We start from the raw sequence: 16,854 nt of genomic DNA, 5'->3' as shown, positions 1-16,854 counted from the left end.
CACGGAGACTGAGAAACTGCAGGGGGGAGAGAGAGAGAGAGAGAGAGAGAGAGAGAGAGAGAGAGAGAGAGAGAGAGAGAGAGAGAGAGAGAGAGAGAGAGAGGAAATGAAAAGCGGGACGCCAGGGGAACCAGAGGCTTTCTACGACTCCAAGATCAATATGTCCTTCTGTAGGCGTGATTGTCTCTAAGGCGGCGTACACACCATTCTGTCTGTACTGTCTATCACTGAGATGATAGTGTGTGTGTCCGTGCGAAATTAATGTGCAGCGTCTGCGTGCATGCATATTGCCTGTGTAAGTGTGTTTGTGGGAGCATGTGCATTCATTTGGTGTGCGCTGCATGTGCACTGTCAGTCAGTGTGTGTGTTAATGAGTGTGTGTGAAGGTGTATATAGTGTGTGTGACAGACAGATGAAAGGCTGACACTGTGAAATTGCTCTCCTCTCTGACCATTGTCAGGGGTGACAAGTGTCCCGTGAGCGCTCGGCCGTGTGACATGTGCATTGTCCCGGTAACCGAGGCAGACCTGACAGCCGCCGTCTGAGGGCGATAAACCACAGCCCCGGTCACATCACGGTCAAAGCGCAGTGGCGTGCAGTAGAGCAGACCTGACCAGTGACAATTCCACAGACTGGACCATGCTACTCTGCGCCTCCAGGTCACTGATATGGAAGAGTGACCCTTGAACTCGAGGGCGAGGGACAGCCAGTCAGCCACATTCTGCACAGAGGCAGATGTCTTTTATTGGTATGTTTAGAAAGGAGGCAGGTTGCAGGTAAGATACATCACACAACTAGGACCTGCTAGGAAGGAGAAAGTCATCAATTCTTCATATCACAACAACATTAGTACTCAGTGTTTCTCCCTCTCATACACAGTATTATGCCTGGTGCTGGTATTTCTCATTAGAAGTGATAGTATAAACCACAAGAGGTTGGTGAGACCTTAATTGGGGAGAACAGGCTTGTGGTAATGACTGGAGCGGAATCAGTGGTATCAGACACATGGTTTCCAGGTGTTTGATAGCATTCCATTTGCTCCGTTCCGGCCATTATTATGAGCTACAATAGGTAAACCCTAGCAGCTGTTAGCAGACTAAGATCCTGTCTCTATGAGGATGTGTTTTCGCATAATGGGAGAATATTTATTGATACTATATTAATCACACCTGTCCCTCCGATGAGATCCACCTACCGTCTCGCCATCTCACTCCGGATTTCTCAGCATTTCCTGCCGTCCGCCTCGGGAGCGGCTGTCCTGCTTTTTCATTAGTGTCAATCACTCCTGCACAAGCTCAGTCCGCCCGGAACAACCCGCCTGCCTCAGGAGCTCACGCATTTGTCCCGCCTCGTCAGCGTGATTGACAGGCCTGAGAGCCGCAGACGTGCCGGTCAGGCCTCAATCAGGAAGAGCAGCGGAGGCTGTGGTTAGACGAGGAGGGGTGGGGAGGGCAGGCAGACGGGGTCACGTCCACATCTCATAGCCTTGTGTCACTCTGGCCTGTCCAAGGCATGTCCAACACACTCCCATTCTTTCCCTCACTGTTTATCTAAACTAAAGCTCTGCTATTCCTCTAGGGGGACACAGCCATCTGCTATTGTCTTATTTTGGAGGCCTGTTTTGAAAGGAAGAACACAGAGGCCAACAGCAACCATCTGTATCTGTGCATCTAAAATGTTTTTCAAAATGAAGATAAATGACAAATGATTTCCAATAGAAAGGGGGCCGAGGAAACTAGATTGATCAGCTAAATGGGTCAGCTTGAAATGGCCACTTCTAAAGAACATCATTATTCTGATAAATTTCCTGCAGGGTGTCATCATACCTGAACAGGATATTTGAACAGACGGTACGATGTTCAGGAATGCTTTTTGTGAAATGATTTGCCTTAGTAACCCTGTAGGCTTACCTTGTGCTGTGGTTGGGCCGCTAACTGGGGAGATTGGGCCAGAGCCGGAGCGTGATTGGTTGGAGCCCACGGGGGAGCCAACAGGAGAGGGCGATGGGCCGCTGCCTCGGCCAGACAGGTGGGGTGATGCGTGGGGTGAGAAGGGTGACTGGGACGGGTTACTCTGCTCCCCCTGGCTACTGGTGGAGCCTGTAGCACTGACGGCTGAACTGTGACCAGCGTCCGTCCCTGTAGGGAGGTCGTCTATGGCACCAGACAGGTCCTGGAACAGAGGAGATGGTAGGTGAGTACAATGACGAGCAAATCTTATTCAATGCTGTGATGTATTTTGTCCAAACCCTGTCTATGATATACACTGAGTGTACAAAACATTAAAGACACCTGCTTCTTTCCATGACACAGACTGACCAGGTGAATCCAGGTGAAAGCTATGACCCATTCTTGATGTCACTTGTTAAATCCACTTCAATCAGTGTAGATGAATGGGAGACAGGTTAAAGGAGGATTTTTGAGGCAATTGAGACATGGATTGTGTATGTGTGCCATTCAGAGGGAGACAAAAGATTTAAGTGCCTTTGAACTGGGTATGGTAGTAGGTGCCAGGCTTGCCACCGGTTTGTTGCCAAATTGGGCCAGCATCCCCGTGGAACGCTTGTAGAGCCCATGCCCCGACGAGGCTGTTCTGATGGCGGGGGTGAAACTCAATATTAGGAAGGTGTTCCTGATGTTTGGTATACTCTGTGTATTTGAACATGCACCACATTGTGAAACAGAGCAGTAGTGCCTTGATTGTGTAGGTCAGACAGTCTGTTCTATGTGATGTGTATGATGGGCCAGTATTCAGGGGGAGTTCATGTTACACACATCCCCTGTGGGGAGAGAAAGAAGAGAGAGGGAGGGAGGGAGGGAGGGAGGGAGGGAGGGAGGGAGGGAGGGAGGGAGGGAGGGAGGGAGGGAGGGAGGGAGGGAGGGAGGGTACTGACTGGCTGAGGGTATTCCCCCATCTCAATCTTTTCCAGGGAATCCCCTATTAATGCTGACAAACTGCGGAACTATAGTCTGATAAAAGAAGAGGGTGAAGGGAGAGAGAGTGGGAGGGAGGTAGATGGTGTGTGTGTGTGTGTGTGTGTATGCGTGTGTTTGTGTGTGTGTGTGTGTGTGTGTGTCCCACAACCTTTTACCTAGACTTACTACAGCCACTTCTCACCTGTCTCCTAAAATGACCAAGTGAAAAAACTGTTTTAATGGTAACAGCTGAACATGAACCAAACTACTGTGGTCCTTTCACAAATATGGTATGTATTTTGTGATCAATTGTTTACTAAAGCAGAACATGGTGATTGAAGGATTTGTTTACTAAAGCATTACGGCATATTGTCAGTATGTATAACATTGCTTCTAAAATGAGCACCATTAAGCAGATTTCCTGGTGACAAACAGGCCTCTCTCTCTCTCTCTTTCTCTTTCTCTCTCTCTCTCTTTCTCTTTCTCTTTCTCTCTCTTTCTCTTTCTCTCTCTTTCTCTTTCTCTTTCTCTCTCTTTGTCTTTCTCTCTCTTTCACTTTCTCTCTCTTTCTCTCTCTCTCTCTCTTCTGTGGAGGCAGTCACAGGTCACCACAGATGTGTGCCATTTGACACAGTGGGGTCCTGCAAACAGGGAAACCATGGCGACAGCTTTCCAAACAGGTGAATCCAGTGTGACATCCAACATATTGTTAACCTAAGAGCCAATTAAAAACGGGGAAAACACTGTGAATAATTACATTACCTGCCAGTCGCCAGTTCTCCAATAATCGTTGGGCAGAAAAGCATATAATTAATTTGGACGATTTGAGGACAGACCGGTTTGGATTAGACTCATGGTTGACCACATCGAAACAGTGTTCTGACTGAGAGAGCCCATAAGACCAGCGTCTTCCACAGATGAACAGTGAAGAAGCCCCAGATGCTGCTTCCTCCTCCACACTCTCCACAGTGATATTTACAGCAGCGAACAGCCAGCCCAGCCAGCACCCGTCCAAATACCCAACAAGCTAGCTGGGGCCCATTCCAAAGTGGCCCAAATCCAATTTATTGCCTCTCTGCTACAAATTGCTCTGTGCATTGAGTCACCAAATAGCTGTCAACTACTCCCAGTTGGCATCTTGTATTACTTAATGTGCTTCTGAAGCATGTAATTGTAATAATAAGAAAATATTGAGGTGATAATAACCACTTATTTTGAGATGGCCAGACCCCCACGTAATGACCTCCTATCTAGATGTTTCACACTATGTTAGAGAGGCAGTATTTTGTGACCCTTCACCTCTGGGATGCTGACAACTCTCTCTCCCTCTCTGAGGCTGTCAGCCTGTCAGACTCAGACAGGCAGGGGCACTGAGGGGACAGCCGAGCCAACACACACAGTACAAACACGCACATACCACCAGACTAACATGCTTTGACTGAGTGGGAGAAATCCCCCTGTCATTCAGTAAGCAGTGGGTCTTGGTGGATGTCCCCCCTGATAGGGCAGAGATGTGTATTAGTGATTGCTGCTGGGAAGGGAAGGAACAGGCAGATTGGGCCAGCCGGGCAAGCCAGGTTTCTCTGGTCACACTGTCTAGACAGGGAGGAGTCAGGTAACACACCATAGCTTCCTGTCTGTGGACCAGAGGAAGAGAGAGAGAGCCCTGACCCTCAAACTTCCTCACACACAATACTGCAAGGCACACATTCAAACTTCTTTCTCAAGCCTAAAGCAGGGTGAACCAGCCTGACTGTATTGGGCAGGGGGGCTTTCTCACAAGTACTACCAAATGTGGTAGGGTAGTGCTGGGACTGGTAGTAGGGCAGAGGATGGGACTGTAGTTGCTGCTAGGGCGAGGTCAGAGACTGCAGCTAGCTGGGACTGGAGCTGAGTGCTGGGGCCATGCAGGGCTGGTGTTGTCAACTCTGGTTAGAGGCTCTTGGGGCAGTGCTGTCCAGCGTGTCACCTTGCTGTTGGACACACCAGCCACCCCTGCCACTACAGCTGCCACCCCCAGTGTCCCCCTGCCACCCTCCTGCCAACACCCTGCCACCAGGCCAGATAGGCTTGCTGACTCAGCCCAGTCACAGAGCCATAGCAGCGGGGAAGACGGGGAGACTGGTGGGCTAGGAGGGTGTGGGATGGTGGAGGGTTTGTGTGTGGATGGGGAGGGTTCTCTCTCACTCTTTCCAGTTGGTGAGCCACCCTAATACAGGGCGTGAGAAGGATCAATGCTGATATTCAAAGTGCCTGCAGTGACATAAGAGGGGAAACTCTAATGGAGGGGAAAAGTTGCATTTAAAATGCAAAGATCCCAATGTTAATTACCCATGATGTTGCTATCAAAGCCTCAACCACTGTACCCACTGGTATTTAAAACTGATTTAGTGGACTCGTACAGTACAGAAGGCTTATTCCTCTCTTTCTCTGAGTAAATAGAATGATGACAGCTGTAATTAGGGTTAATGGCTGTCTGTTGTGAGCCCACTGGGGACTCTCTCTCTCTCACACATGGACCCAGTCGTTACTGCCTTCGGACTGCTGCGCTGCTGCTGCCTCTTTCTACGGAGCAGTGGAATTTAAGTGGAAATGCTATTACACGTAAGATGTTTTTTCATCCCCAAACCCTGAGTTGAAATGCCATGCAAATGATCTTCTGAACGGTTGTGTGTCAGGGAGGGAGTGGGGGAGTGGAGGGTAATGGGATGCCCCATGTAGAGAGCTCACTGTAATACCCTTCTCAAGGTGCTATTAAATACCACATACAGAGACGGAGAGAGACTAACGAAATGATAACACTCCCAGCTACACAGTACAGGTCTGGCATAGGCTCAGACAGGCTAGGGAGAGAGATGTGTACACATGTGTTTGCATGGGATGGAAACAAGCTGAGCAAGTGAGAGAGAGCGATGATAATGGTGATGTTGCTGATGGTTGTGGTGATGATGGTGATGATGATGATGGTGATTGTGGTGGTGGTTGTGGTGATGACTATGATGATGGTGGTGGTGGTTGTGGTGATGATGATGGTGGTGGTTGTGGTGCTGATGATGGTGGTGGTGGATGTGGTGATGGTGATGATGATGGTGGTGATGATGATGGTGGTGATGATGGTAGTGGTTGTGGTGATGATGATGATGCTGATGATGGTGATGATGTGATGGTGGTGGTTGTGGTGATGATGCTGATGGTGGTGGTGGATGTGGTGATGATGATGATGCTGATGGTGGTGGATGTGATGATGGATGATGATGGTGATGATGATGATGGTGGTGGTTGTGGTGATGATGATGGTGGTGGATGTGGTGGTGATGATGATGACGATGGTGATGATGGTGGTGGTGGTGGTTGTGGTGATGATGATGGTGGTGGATGTGGTGATAATGATGATGATGATGCTGATGGTGGTGGTTGTGGTGATGATGGTAATGATGATGATGCTGATGATGGTGATGATGCTGATGATGATGCTGATGGTGGTGGTTGTGGTGATGATGGTGATGATACTGGTGATTGTGGTGGAAATGATGATGATTCATTTCAATGATCTAAGGGGTCTTGCCTGGTATGCCACAGGCTCCAAACCACCTGGGCATGCTGCTGATTGACAGAATTCTTTGCTCAGACAACTCTCTGATCATTATGGGCCAGACAACAGTCATTTCACTGTCCTCACTCCTCAATGTCTCAGCGCCTGTTGTCTATTGTGTCGTGGCCTTGAGGTTGGCATTGATGGGAAGTCATAATCTACCACACATCTCCATAGCTGGCTGGGTGTCATGACGACCCAAGCCCAAGCCCTCTTCTGTCATAATGGAACATCTCAGAGACGTGTTTGTGCAATAACACCAGCGATTAAACCAAGTCGACCAAGAGCAGAACTCAGAATTCACTAGTATTCTGGTCATGAACTCCTATCCCTGTCTATATCTCCAGATCAGGCAACATATTAGGAACTAGGATCTGAGGGACATGGCTGTGTTTTACAGATGGTAGTTTTGCCAACCACATCAGGACTATTGGAGCCAATCTGAGGGACATTACTATGTTTCAAATCCCATTTATTTGATGTTCAAGCAAGTGTTTTTTCTCTTTGTTGTCTCAAACAAAAGCATAGCGAGAACAATCTTGTCGGGGCCTCTAAAGTTGCAGCAGAGACAGTGTGAGAAAGCAATATGTGCTTTTTTATTCAACTACATTGGCTGCACAAAGCACAGGGACAGACATGATAATACTACCACTACTACTACCATTATAACAAAAACAACTGTCTAGATCAGTGGTTCCCAAACTTCTTATAGTCCTGTACCCCTTCAAACATTCAACCTCCAGCTAGCACCAGGATCAGCGCATTCTCAAATTTTGTTTTTTGCCATCATTGTAAGCCTGCCACACACACACTATGTGATATATTTATTAAACATAATAATGAGTGTGAGTTTTTGTTGAGTTGCATTGGAGAGAGTCTCAAACGTAAATTATTTTCTACACTCAGTCTGTGCCTGTATTTAGTTTTCATGCTAGTGAGGGCCGAGAATCCACTCTCACATAGGTACATGGTTGCAAATGTGTCTTAACAGCGCGATTTGCCAAGGCAAGAAACTCTGAGCGCAGCCCTATCCAGAAATCTGGCAGTGGCTTCTGATTAAATAACATTTTCACAGAACTGCTTTCACAGAACCACTTTCAATGAGGCTCTCTTGTTCAGATATCGGTAAGTGGACTGGAGGCAGGGCATGAAAGGGATAACGAATCCAGTTGTTTGTGTCGTCCGTTTCGGGAAAGTACCTGTCTATTTTTTTTATTTTTTATTTTACCTTTATTTTACTAGGCAAGTCAGTTAAGAACAAATTCTTATTTTCAATGACGGCCTAGGAACAGTGGGTTAACTGCCTGTTCAGGGGCAGAACGACAGATTTGTACCTTGTCAGCTCGGGGATTCGAACTTGCAACCTTTCGATTACTAGTCCAACGCTCTAACGACTAGGCTACCCTGCCATGCACCAAACTCACACAGGTGCTTCGCTACATTTACATTTACATTTAAGTCATTTAGCAGACACATCACATTTGACATTGTCTGTAAGCTTGAGTTCACAATCATACAATGATGTAAAGACCTGCATGTTGTCCTTGTTAACTTCTTAATCATAGCCTCAATTTTGTCCCTCACATTGAATATAGTTGCGGAGAATTCCTGTAATCCTAGATTCAGCTCATTCAGGCGAGAAAAAAATCATTCAGATAGGCCAGTTGTCTGAGAAACACGTCATCATGCAAGCGGTCAGACAAGTGAACATTATGGTCAGTAAAGAAAACTTTAAGCTCGTCTCTCAATTTAAAAAAAGTGTCAATACTTTGCCTCTTGATAACCAGCGCACTTCTGTCTGTTGTAAAAGTGTTACATGGCCACTGCCCATATCATTGCATAATGCAGAAAATACACAAGATTTCAGTGGCCTTGCTTTAACAAAGTCAACCATTTTCACTGTAGTGTCCAAAACGTATTTCAAGCTGTCAGGCATTCCCTTGGCAGCAAGAGCCTCTCGGTGGATGCTGCAGCGTAACCAAGTGGCGTCGGGAGCAACTGCTTGCACGTGTGTTACCACTCCACTATGTCTCCCTGGCATGGCTTTTGCGCCATCAGTACAGATACCAACACATACTATCACAAAGCTGTCCAGTACTTTAAAAAATATCCTCTCATGTTGTCCTGGTTTGAAGTGGTTTGCAGAAGAGGATGTCTTCCTTAATTGACCCCTCATAAATGTAACAGACATATAACAGGAGCTGTGCCAGGCCCACCACGTCTGACTCATCCAGCTGTAACGCATATAATTCACTGGCTTGTATGCGAAGCAGTAATTGTTTCAAAACATCTCCTGCCATGTCACTGATGCGTCGTGAAACAGTGTTGTTTGATGAAGACATTGTCTGTCTAGTTTTTTTTGGCCTTTTCCCCCAGCATTGTCCCAGCCATATCTGCTGCAGCAGCAATAATTGAGTCCTCCACAATAGTATGGGGCTTGCCTGTCCTAGCCACTCGGTAGCTCACCCGTTGCTTTTATACATGTCTTACCTCTCAAAAGTCATCTTTATTCTCACTCAAAAAACTCCTGTGGCTTATTTTTCAAATTGTAATGTTTTGTTTGGTGCTATACACAAATGTGTAGCACCATTGGAAAATATAAATGTGCTGTTTGAAAATGTGAAGAAAAAAAAGAAAAAAAAATGTGAAACACATTTTTATTTGGCGTACCCCTGGGGGTACGCGTACCCCAGTTTGGGAATACCCAGTCTAGATGTTCAACACCAACAACACACAGGCAAAAAACACATGTCCTCTTTAGATACTAGTAGATAACGTAATGAGGTTTCTAGCCCAAGTTCTCTCACTTCTAAATACATACATCTAAAGACATACACCATCCCCCCTAGAAGCTAATGTCTCCTTGTTGTACTGTCCATACGCATGCCCTGAGCAAATCTACCATCCTCAGGCTTATACGGCTGCCAGACAGCCTACCGCCTGGTCTGAGTTTCCAGTTAGGTGTGTGTGAGAGCACTAATGCTAAAACTAGCCCATTAGTGTTATTTGTGGTTGGACCAATAGGCAGCTTGCAGAGTGATAACTATCCCTCTCTAAGCCTCAGTATTGTGGAGATATGAAGAGTCTGTTTGGAGGACCCGTTTGAAGCCCTATTACACCTCGGCCTGCAAAGAGGCCCAAATCTGGTGGCGCTTGTCTCCAAACCAATGGATTAGTGTTGCGTTTCACTATGATTCCCACTGATAATACGTCAGAGTCCGATAGAGCCGGGCCGAGCAGGATGAGTGCTTAACACACGCCGGCCCTATTCACTTAACGCACTGCTTCACTGTCTCTCTGAATAATGACTTACAATAAAGTACCCCTCCACAGCTCAACCTTTAATTCGCTGGATAAATGTTTGTACCTTACTGTATATCGAGGTCGAGGCTGCCACCACACAAACCCCCCTGCAGTCTTACCGCGGCTGGGTCATTTGTATACCGCCAAACTCTTTTTATTTAAATGTACCCGTCTTCCATTTAGAAGCGGGTGACTTCATTATTGTCTGAGCTGTTGAAATGTTTTCTTTTATTAACCACAAAGGTTCTTAACTGGTTTATAATGCACAAGCAGACTACTCTCACTCCCCTCCACCCCTTCACCCCACCCCTACGCACCTATTTGTTTTACACTCATTGCATCTACTGATGCTTTTATGTATGGTATTCAGCTCTGCTCAGCCCCCTCCTCTCACTCCAGAGAGGGAGAAAGAACTGAAAGAGAAAGGGGGAACATCAAATAAAGAAATAATTAAAACAGCCAAATTCCTCATTTCTAATTCAACTGCTCATTCAGCTTAACCTCTCTCTCCTCAGCAATTAAAGCACCCGCCACATCCTTCACGCCGTGCCGCTGCCTCCCAGCCCGCCCGCCCGCCGCACATAGCAGCCACACGGCTAAATAATGCAGTGCATCCTGCACCGCAGAGCCTTTATCATCCCAAATGACATCCATTTACATATCTCCCCAGTCAATTAGAGCACACCGAAATAATCAGCCCCTAATTGGGAGAGAGTGCCGGTAATCACCCGACCCTGGCACACCGACAGGACCAACTGGGGATGGAGGGGGAGGAGGAGGGAAAGGGGGTGAGGTAAGAGAGGTGGGACTTCAGACAGACTTCAGGTCAGACTTCACACCTTAACCTACTGCTCTATAATACTATTCTGCAGTCCAGTCCGAGTTTGCTCAAGTTTCACATGCCCTCGTCCTCGGTTTCTTTTGCTTTTCAAACTCTCTCCCTATCAGCCAACTAGCACGTGTTCTGAGCCCTTATTACAGCACTATGCACAGACTTTACCCAGATACTTTAAAGGGGCAATCTGCAGTTTCTATATACATTTTTAGACATGTTAATTAATGAATAATAACTGTATAGCCATTGATTCTTGAAGTATGAGACATCTAAATGCTTAATGAGCTTAGTTCAACGTTCATACCCCATCAGAGCCCCAAATGTACGCTTGTTTTACTCCAATGTTTGTAAACAAAGTCCATATAAACAAGTGGCAGGGTGACGCTTTGTTACTGTTTGAACTTCCAACTGGCCCATATGTATCTCTCCTGAGTGAGAGAGGAAAGTAGAGACTGAGTTACAGACAGGCTTGGTGCCAGTAATGGGTAAGGCTGGCAGTGTTACAGTACAAAGTAGAAAGAGGAACATCAGAGCCAGACAAGGTTAGATCCCTCCTGTAGCACTCTTCCTTTGTGCACTGCCTCAGCTTTCCTTCCCCAGCCTTTGTGTTTCCTCAGCTCTATGCAGTTCAATACTAGACAACATTACCTTCTGTGGTCTTGGGCCTCACTCAATCGCCTTTCTGAGATAAAAGGCACAATGATGCTCCATTCACTTCAACTTGATAGAGGAGGAGGGGAAAAAATAGAAAGAAAGAAAAAAAGGGAAGGATGGAAGAAGAAAAAACACGAAAGGATGAGAGTTTTGATTTGTTTCCGATTTAACCTCCAGAGAAAGGATGCAATTTATTAGCGTTTAGCAAGGCAGAGACAGGAAGGTAAAATAAAGAGTATGTGTAAAAACAAATTTTAAAAAAGCTGAGAGAGAGAGAGAGAGGAAGAGAGAGACGGAGGGAGAGAGGGAGAGGGAGAGAGAGAGGGGGAGAGAGAGAGGGAGAGAGGGAGAGAGAGAGAGGGAGAGAACGAACACACAACACTGGGACCAGGGTTCACACGGCTAGGCCAGGGAGGAAAACTTAAGAGCTTTCCACTTGTTTTCGGGGGCTTTACTTTTCTCCACCACCCCCTTCGTTCACTCTTTCCTCTGCCTCAGAGCTCCCCTCATTCCCTGGCTGGCAACTCTCTCTCTTTCTGCGTTATGCATCACTGTCGAAATGACAGTGATAAAAATTAGGGCTGCTGCGGCTGATTTGATTGGTGCGATGCAAACTCATCCCCAACTGGTGTGATTGGACATGCTTGCTGTCAGAGTGGCTGCCTCGGTCATCCATCAGCGCTACTTGGCCGCAGACCAAGCCGATCGATACACGATTGGTGGATTGATGAGAGATATCACATTGTGACCTGCCTGCATATCATCATAAATACAGCTAGTTAGGCCTGGCTGGCTCCAAATATCTATTGGCTTCTTGTCTCTAAGCCCAGACAGGGAGATGCTCTCTACATCAAGCTTGCTGTGTTATACACGCACACACACATGAATGCACTCCCACTCACGCACACGCACACACATGAATGCACTCCCACTCACGCACACGCACAAACACATGAAGGCACTCCCACTCACGCACACGCACACACAAATGAATGCACTCCCACTCACGCACACGCACACACACATGAATGCACTCCCACTCACGCACACGCACACACACATGAAGGCACTCCCACTCACGCACACGCACACACACATGAAGGCACTCCCACTCACGCACACGCACACGCACACACACATGAAGGCACTCCCACTCACGCACACACACACACACATGAAGGCACTCCCACTCACGCACACGCACACACACATGAAGGCACTCCCACTCACGCACACACCCACTGAAGGCACTCCCACTCACGCACACGCACACACACATGAAGGCACTCACCACGCACACACACACACACATGAAGGCACTCCCACTCACGCACACACACACTGAAGGCACTCCCACTCACGCACACACACACACACATGAAGGCACTCCCACTCACGCACACACACACATGAAGGCACTCCCACTCACGCACACGCACACACACATGAAGGCACTCCCACTCACGCACACACACACACACATGAAGGCACTCCCACTCACGCACACGCACACACACATGAAGGCACTCCCACTCACGCACACGCACACACACATGAAGGCACTCCCACTCACGCACACGCACACACACATGAAGGCACTCCCACTCACGCACACGCACACACACATGAAGGCACTCCCACTCACGCACACACACATGAAGGCACTCCCACTCACGCACACGCACACACACATGAAGGCACTCCCACTCACGCACACGCACACACACATGAAGGCACTCCCACTCACGCACACGCACACACACATGAATGCACTCCCACTCACGCACACGCACACACACATGAAGGCACTCCCACTCACGCACACACACATGAATGCACTCCCACTCACGCACACACACATGAATGCACTCCCACTCACGCACACACACACATGAAGGCACTCCCACACACACACACACGCACACACACATGAAGGCACTCCCACACACACACACACGCACACACACACACACATATTGTGCCGTACACCGGCACAGACGGACAGGCAGATATGCACGCATGTAGAGAACTGAGAGGAAGACAATGTAGGTGGTAGAAACTGCAGGAGTTTAGCATCAAAGGGAAAAGCGAAGGTAATTCATCATCCATTCACAACAGAGACTGTGACTGAATGTCCATGACCAGGAAACTAAAGTTTCCCTTAATTGGAGATGTTTTGTTTTCATTTCCAACTAGTCTTTCTTGTTTTTCTACCCAATTTCTCGCTGTTTCTTTTCAGCAGTCAAGGATGCCCTTGCCCTCTCCCCTCCTCTCCTTTCTCTCTTCCCTCTTTCCTACTCTCTCCCCCCTCCTCTGTCTCTTTCATTAGAACAATTCACCACGGGTTCCCTCCAGCCCAAAACTCGAGTTGAGAAAATACAGAGCGAAAGAGAGCGACAGAGATACGAAAGAGAGAAAACACCCCAGAGCCTTCCATTGCATTTGAGAGACAGACAAACAGAGGAAGACCTTGCTCCGCAGCCTTTCCTCTTGGGGGAATATCTCATTTGTGGGGATTCTGTTGACGTGAGAAGAAGAGGGGGCAAGAGGAGAAGGGAAGAGGGAGTGTGAGAGAGTGCAGCCTCCAGCCCACCGCATTCCTTTCCTCCATTAAAGGGGAAAGGAAACACTAGGCTTTAGAACACCAGCAACTGTAAATCACCATATTGGCATTGTTGCATAATTGGTAGGAGGAGTTTTGGTATTCCAGAATTTAATGAGACTATGACCTCTGCATACATTAACGAGCATCATTTGCTGGAATCAAACCATATTTATATAAAACATGATACATACAGTGGGGCAAAAAAGTATTTAGTCAGCCACCAATTGTGCAAGTTCTCCCACTTAAAAAGCTGAGAGAGGCCTGTAATTTTCATCATTTGTACACTTCAACCATGACAGACAAAATGAGAAAAAAAATCCACAAAATCACATTGTAGGATTTTTAACGAATTCATTTGCAAATTATTGTGGAAAATAAGTATTTGGTCACCTTCAAACAAGCAAGATTTCTGTCTCTCACAGACCTGTAACTTCTTCTTTAAGAGGCTCCTCTGTCCTCCACTCGTTACCTGTATTAATGGCACCTGTTTGAACTTGTTATCAATATAAAAGACACCTGTCCACAATCTCAAACAGTCACACTCCAAACTCCATTATGGCCAAGACCAAAGAGCTGTCAAAGGACACCAGAAACAAAATTGTAGACCTGCACCAGGCTGGGAAGGCTGAATCTGCAATAGGTAAGCAGCTTGGTTTGAAGAAATCAACTGTGGGAGCAATTATTAGGAAATGGAAGATATACAAGACCACTGACAATCTCCCTCGATCTGGGGCTCCAGGCAAGATCTCACCCCGTGGGGTCAAAATGATCACAAGAACGGTGAGCAAAAATCCCAGAACCACACGGGGGGACCTAGTGAATGACCTGCAGAGAGCTGGGACCAAAGTAACAAAGCCTACCATCAGTAACACACTACGCCACCAGGGACTCAAATCCTGCAGTGCCAGACGTGTCCCCCTGCTTAAGCCAGTACATGTCCAGGCCCGTCTGAAGTTTGCTAGAGAGCATTTGGATGATCCAGAAGAAGATTGGGAGAATGTCATATGGTCAGATGAAACCAAAATATAACTTTTTTGGTAAAAACCCAACTCGTCGTGTTTGGAGGACAAAGAATGCTGAGTTGCATCCAAAGAACACCATACCAACTGTGAAGCATGGGGATGGAAACATCATGCTTTGGGGCTGTTTTTCTGCAAAGCGACCAGGATGACTGATCCGTGTAAAGGAAAGAATGAATGGGGCCATGTATCGTGAGATTTTGAGTGAAAACCTCCTTCCATCAGCAAGGGCATTGAAGATGAAACGTGGCTGGGTCTTTCAGCATGACAATGATCCCAAACACACCGCCCGGACAATGAAGGAGTGGCTTCGTAAGAAGAATTTCAAGGTCCTGGAGTGGCCTAGCCAGTCTCCAGATCTCAACCCCATAGAAAATCTTTGGAGGGAGCTGAAAGTCCGTGTTGCCCAGCAACAGCCCCAAAACATCACTGCTCTAGAGGAGATCTGCATGGAGGAATGGGCCAAAATACCAGCAACAGTGTGTGAAAACCTTGTGAAGACTTACAGAAAACGTTTGACCTCTGTCATTGCCAACAAAGGGTATAGAACAATATTGAGATAAACTTTTGTTATTGACCAAATACTTATTTTCCACCATAATTTGCAAATAAATTCATTAAAAATGTGATTTTCTGGATTTTTTTTCTCATTTTGTCTGTCATAGTTGAAGTGTACCTATGATGAAAATTACAGGCCTCTCTCATCTTTTTAAAAGTGGGAGAACTTGCACAAAACCTGACATTTAATCCTAGTAAACATTCCCTGTCTTAGGTCGGTTAGGATCACCACTTTATTTTAAGAATGTGAAATGTCAGAATAATAGTAGAGAGAATGATTTATTTCAGCTTTTATTTATTTCATCACATTCCCAGTGGGTCAGAAGCTTACATACACTCAAATAGTATTTGGTTGCATTGCCTTTAAATTGTTTAACTTGGGTCAAACATTTCGGGTAGACTTCCACAAGCTTCCCACAATAAGTTGGGTGAATGTTGGCCCATTCCTCCTGACAGAGCTGGTGTAACTGAGTCAGGTTTGTAGGCCTCCTTGCTCGCACACGCTTTTTCAGTTCTGCCCACACATTTTCTATAGGATTGAGGTCAGGGCGTTGTGATGGCCACTCCAATACCTTGACTTTGTTGTCCTTAAGCCATTTTGCCACAACTTTGGAAGTATGCTTGGGGTCATTGTCCATTTGGAAGACCCATTTGCGACCAAGCTTTAACTTCCTGACTGATGTCTTGAGATGTTGCTTCAATATATAACGTGTCGGGCTGTATCACCGCCTGGTACGGAAACTGCTCCGCCCACAACCGTAAGGCTCTCCAGAGGGTAGTGAGGTCTGCACAACGCATCACCGGGGGCAAACTACCTGCCCTCCAGGACACCTACACCACCCGATGTCACAAGAAGGCCAAAAAGATCATCAAGCACAACAACCACCCGAGCCACTGCCTGTTCACCCCGCTATCAGCCAGAAGGCGAGGTCAGAACAGGTGCATCAAAGCGGGGACCGAGAGACTGAAAAACAGCTTCTATCTCAAGGCCATCAGACTGTTAACTTCTTGGTGACAGGGGACAGTATTTTCACGTCCGGATGAAATGCATGCCCAAATCCAACTGCCTGCTACTCATCCCCAGAAGATAAGATATGCATAGTATTAGTATATTTGGATAGAAAACACTCTGAAGTTTCTAAAACTGTTTGAATCATGTTTGTGAGTATAACAGAACTTATTTAGCAGGCGAAACCCTGAGGACAATGGGGTTTCATTGGGAGTCCAGATTTCTAAGGGACCTTCTTGCAGTTCCTATCGCTTCCACTGGATGTCAACAGTCTTTAGAAATTGGTTGAGGTTATTCCTTTGTGTAAAGAAGAAGTACGGTCATCTTGAACGAGGGTCACTTGAAGTGTACTGTTAGATAGAGG

At 46.8% G+C, this 16,854-nt stretch overlaps 1 protein-coding gene across 1 annotated transcript in view; it reads right to left on the bottom strand.

The window, feature by feature from the left end:
- LOC135525999 (AT-rich interactive domain-containing protein 1B-like) overlaps positions 1-16,854 on the bottom strand; it is a 230,430-nt gene that overhangs the window by 63,566 nt on the left and 150,010 nt on the right. Inside the window, 1 exon segment of the mRNA XM_064954001.1 lies at positions 1,911-2,172. Coding sequence (XP_064810073.1) covers positions 1,911-2,172 — 262 coding nt within the window.

The sequence above is a fragment of the Oncorhynchus masou genome, chromosome 32 (assembly GCF_036934945.1).
Source record: "Oncorhynchus masou masou isolate Uvic2021 chromosome 32, UVic_Omas_1.1, whole genome shotgun sequence".
NCBI lineage: Eukaryota > Metazoa > Chordata > Actinopteri > Salmoniformes > Salmonidae > Oncorhynchus > Oncorhynchus masou.
Note: the sequence above shows the minus strand (reverse complement) of the source record. Positions and strands in the feature narration are given on the sequence as shown.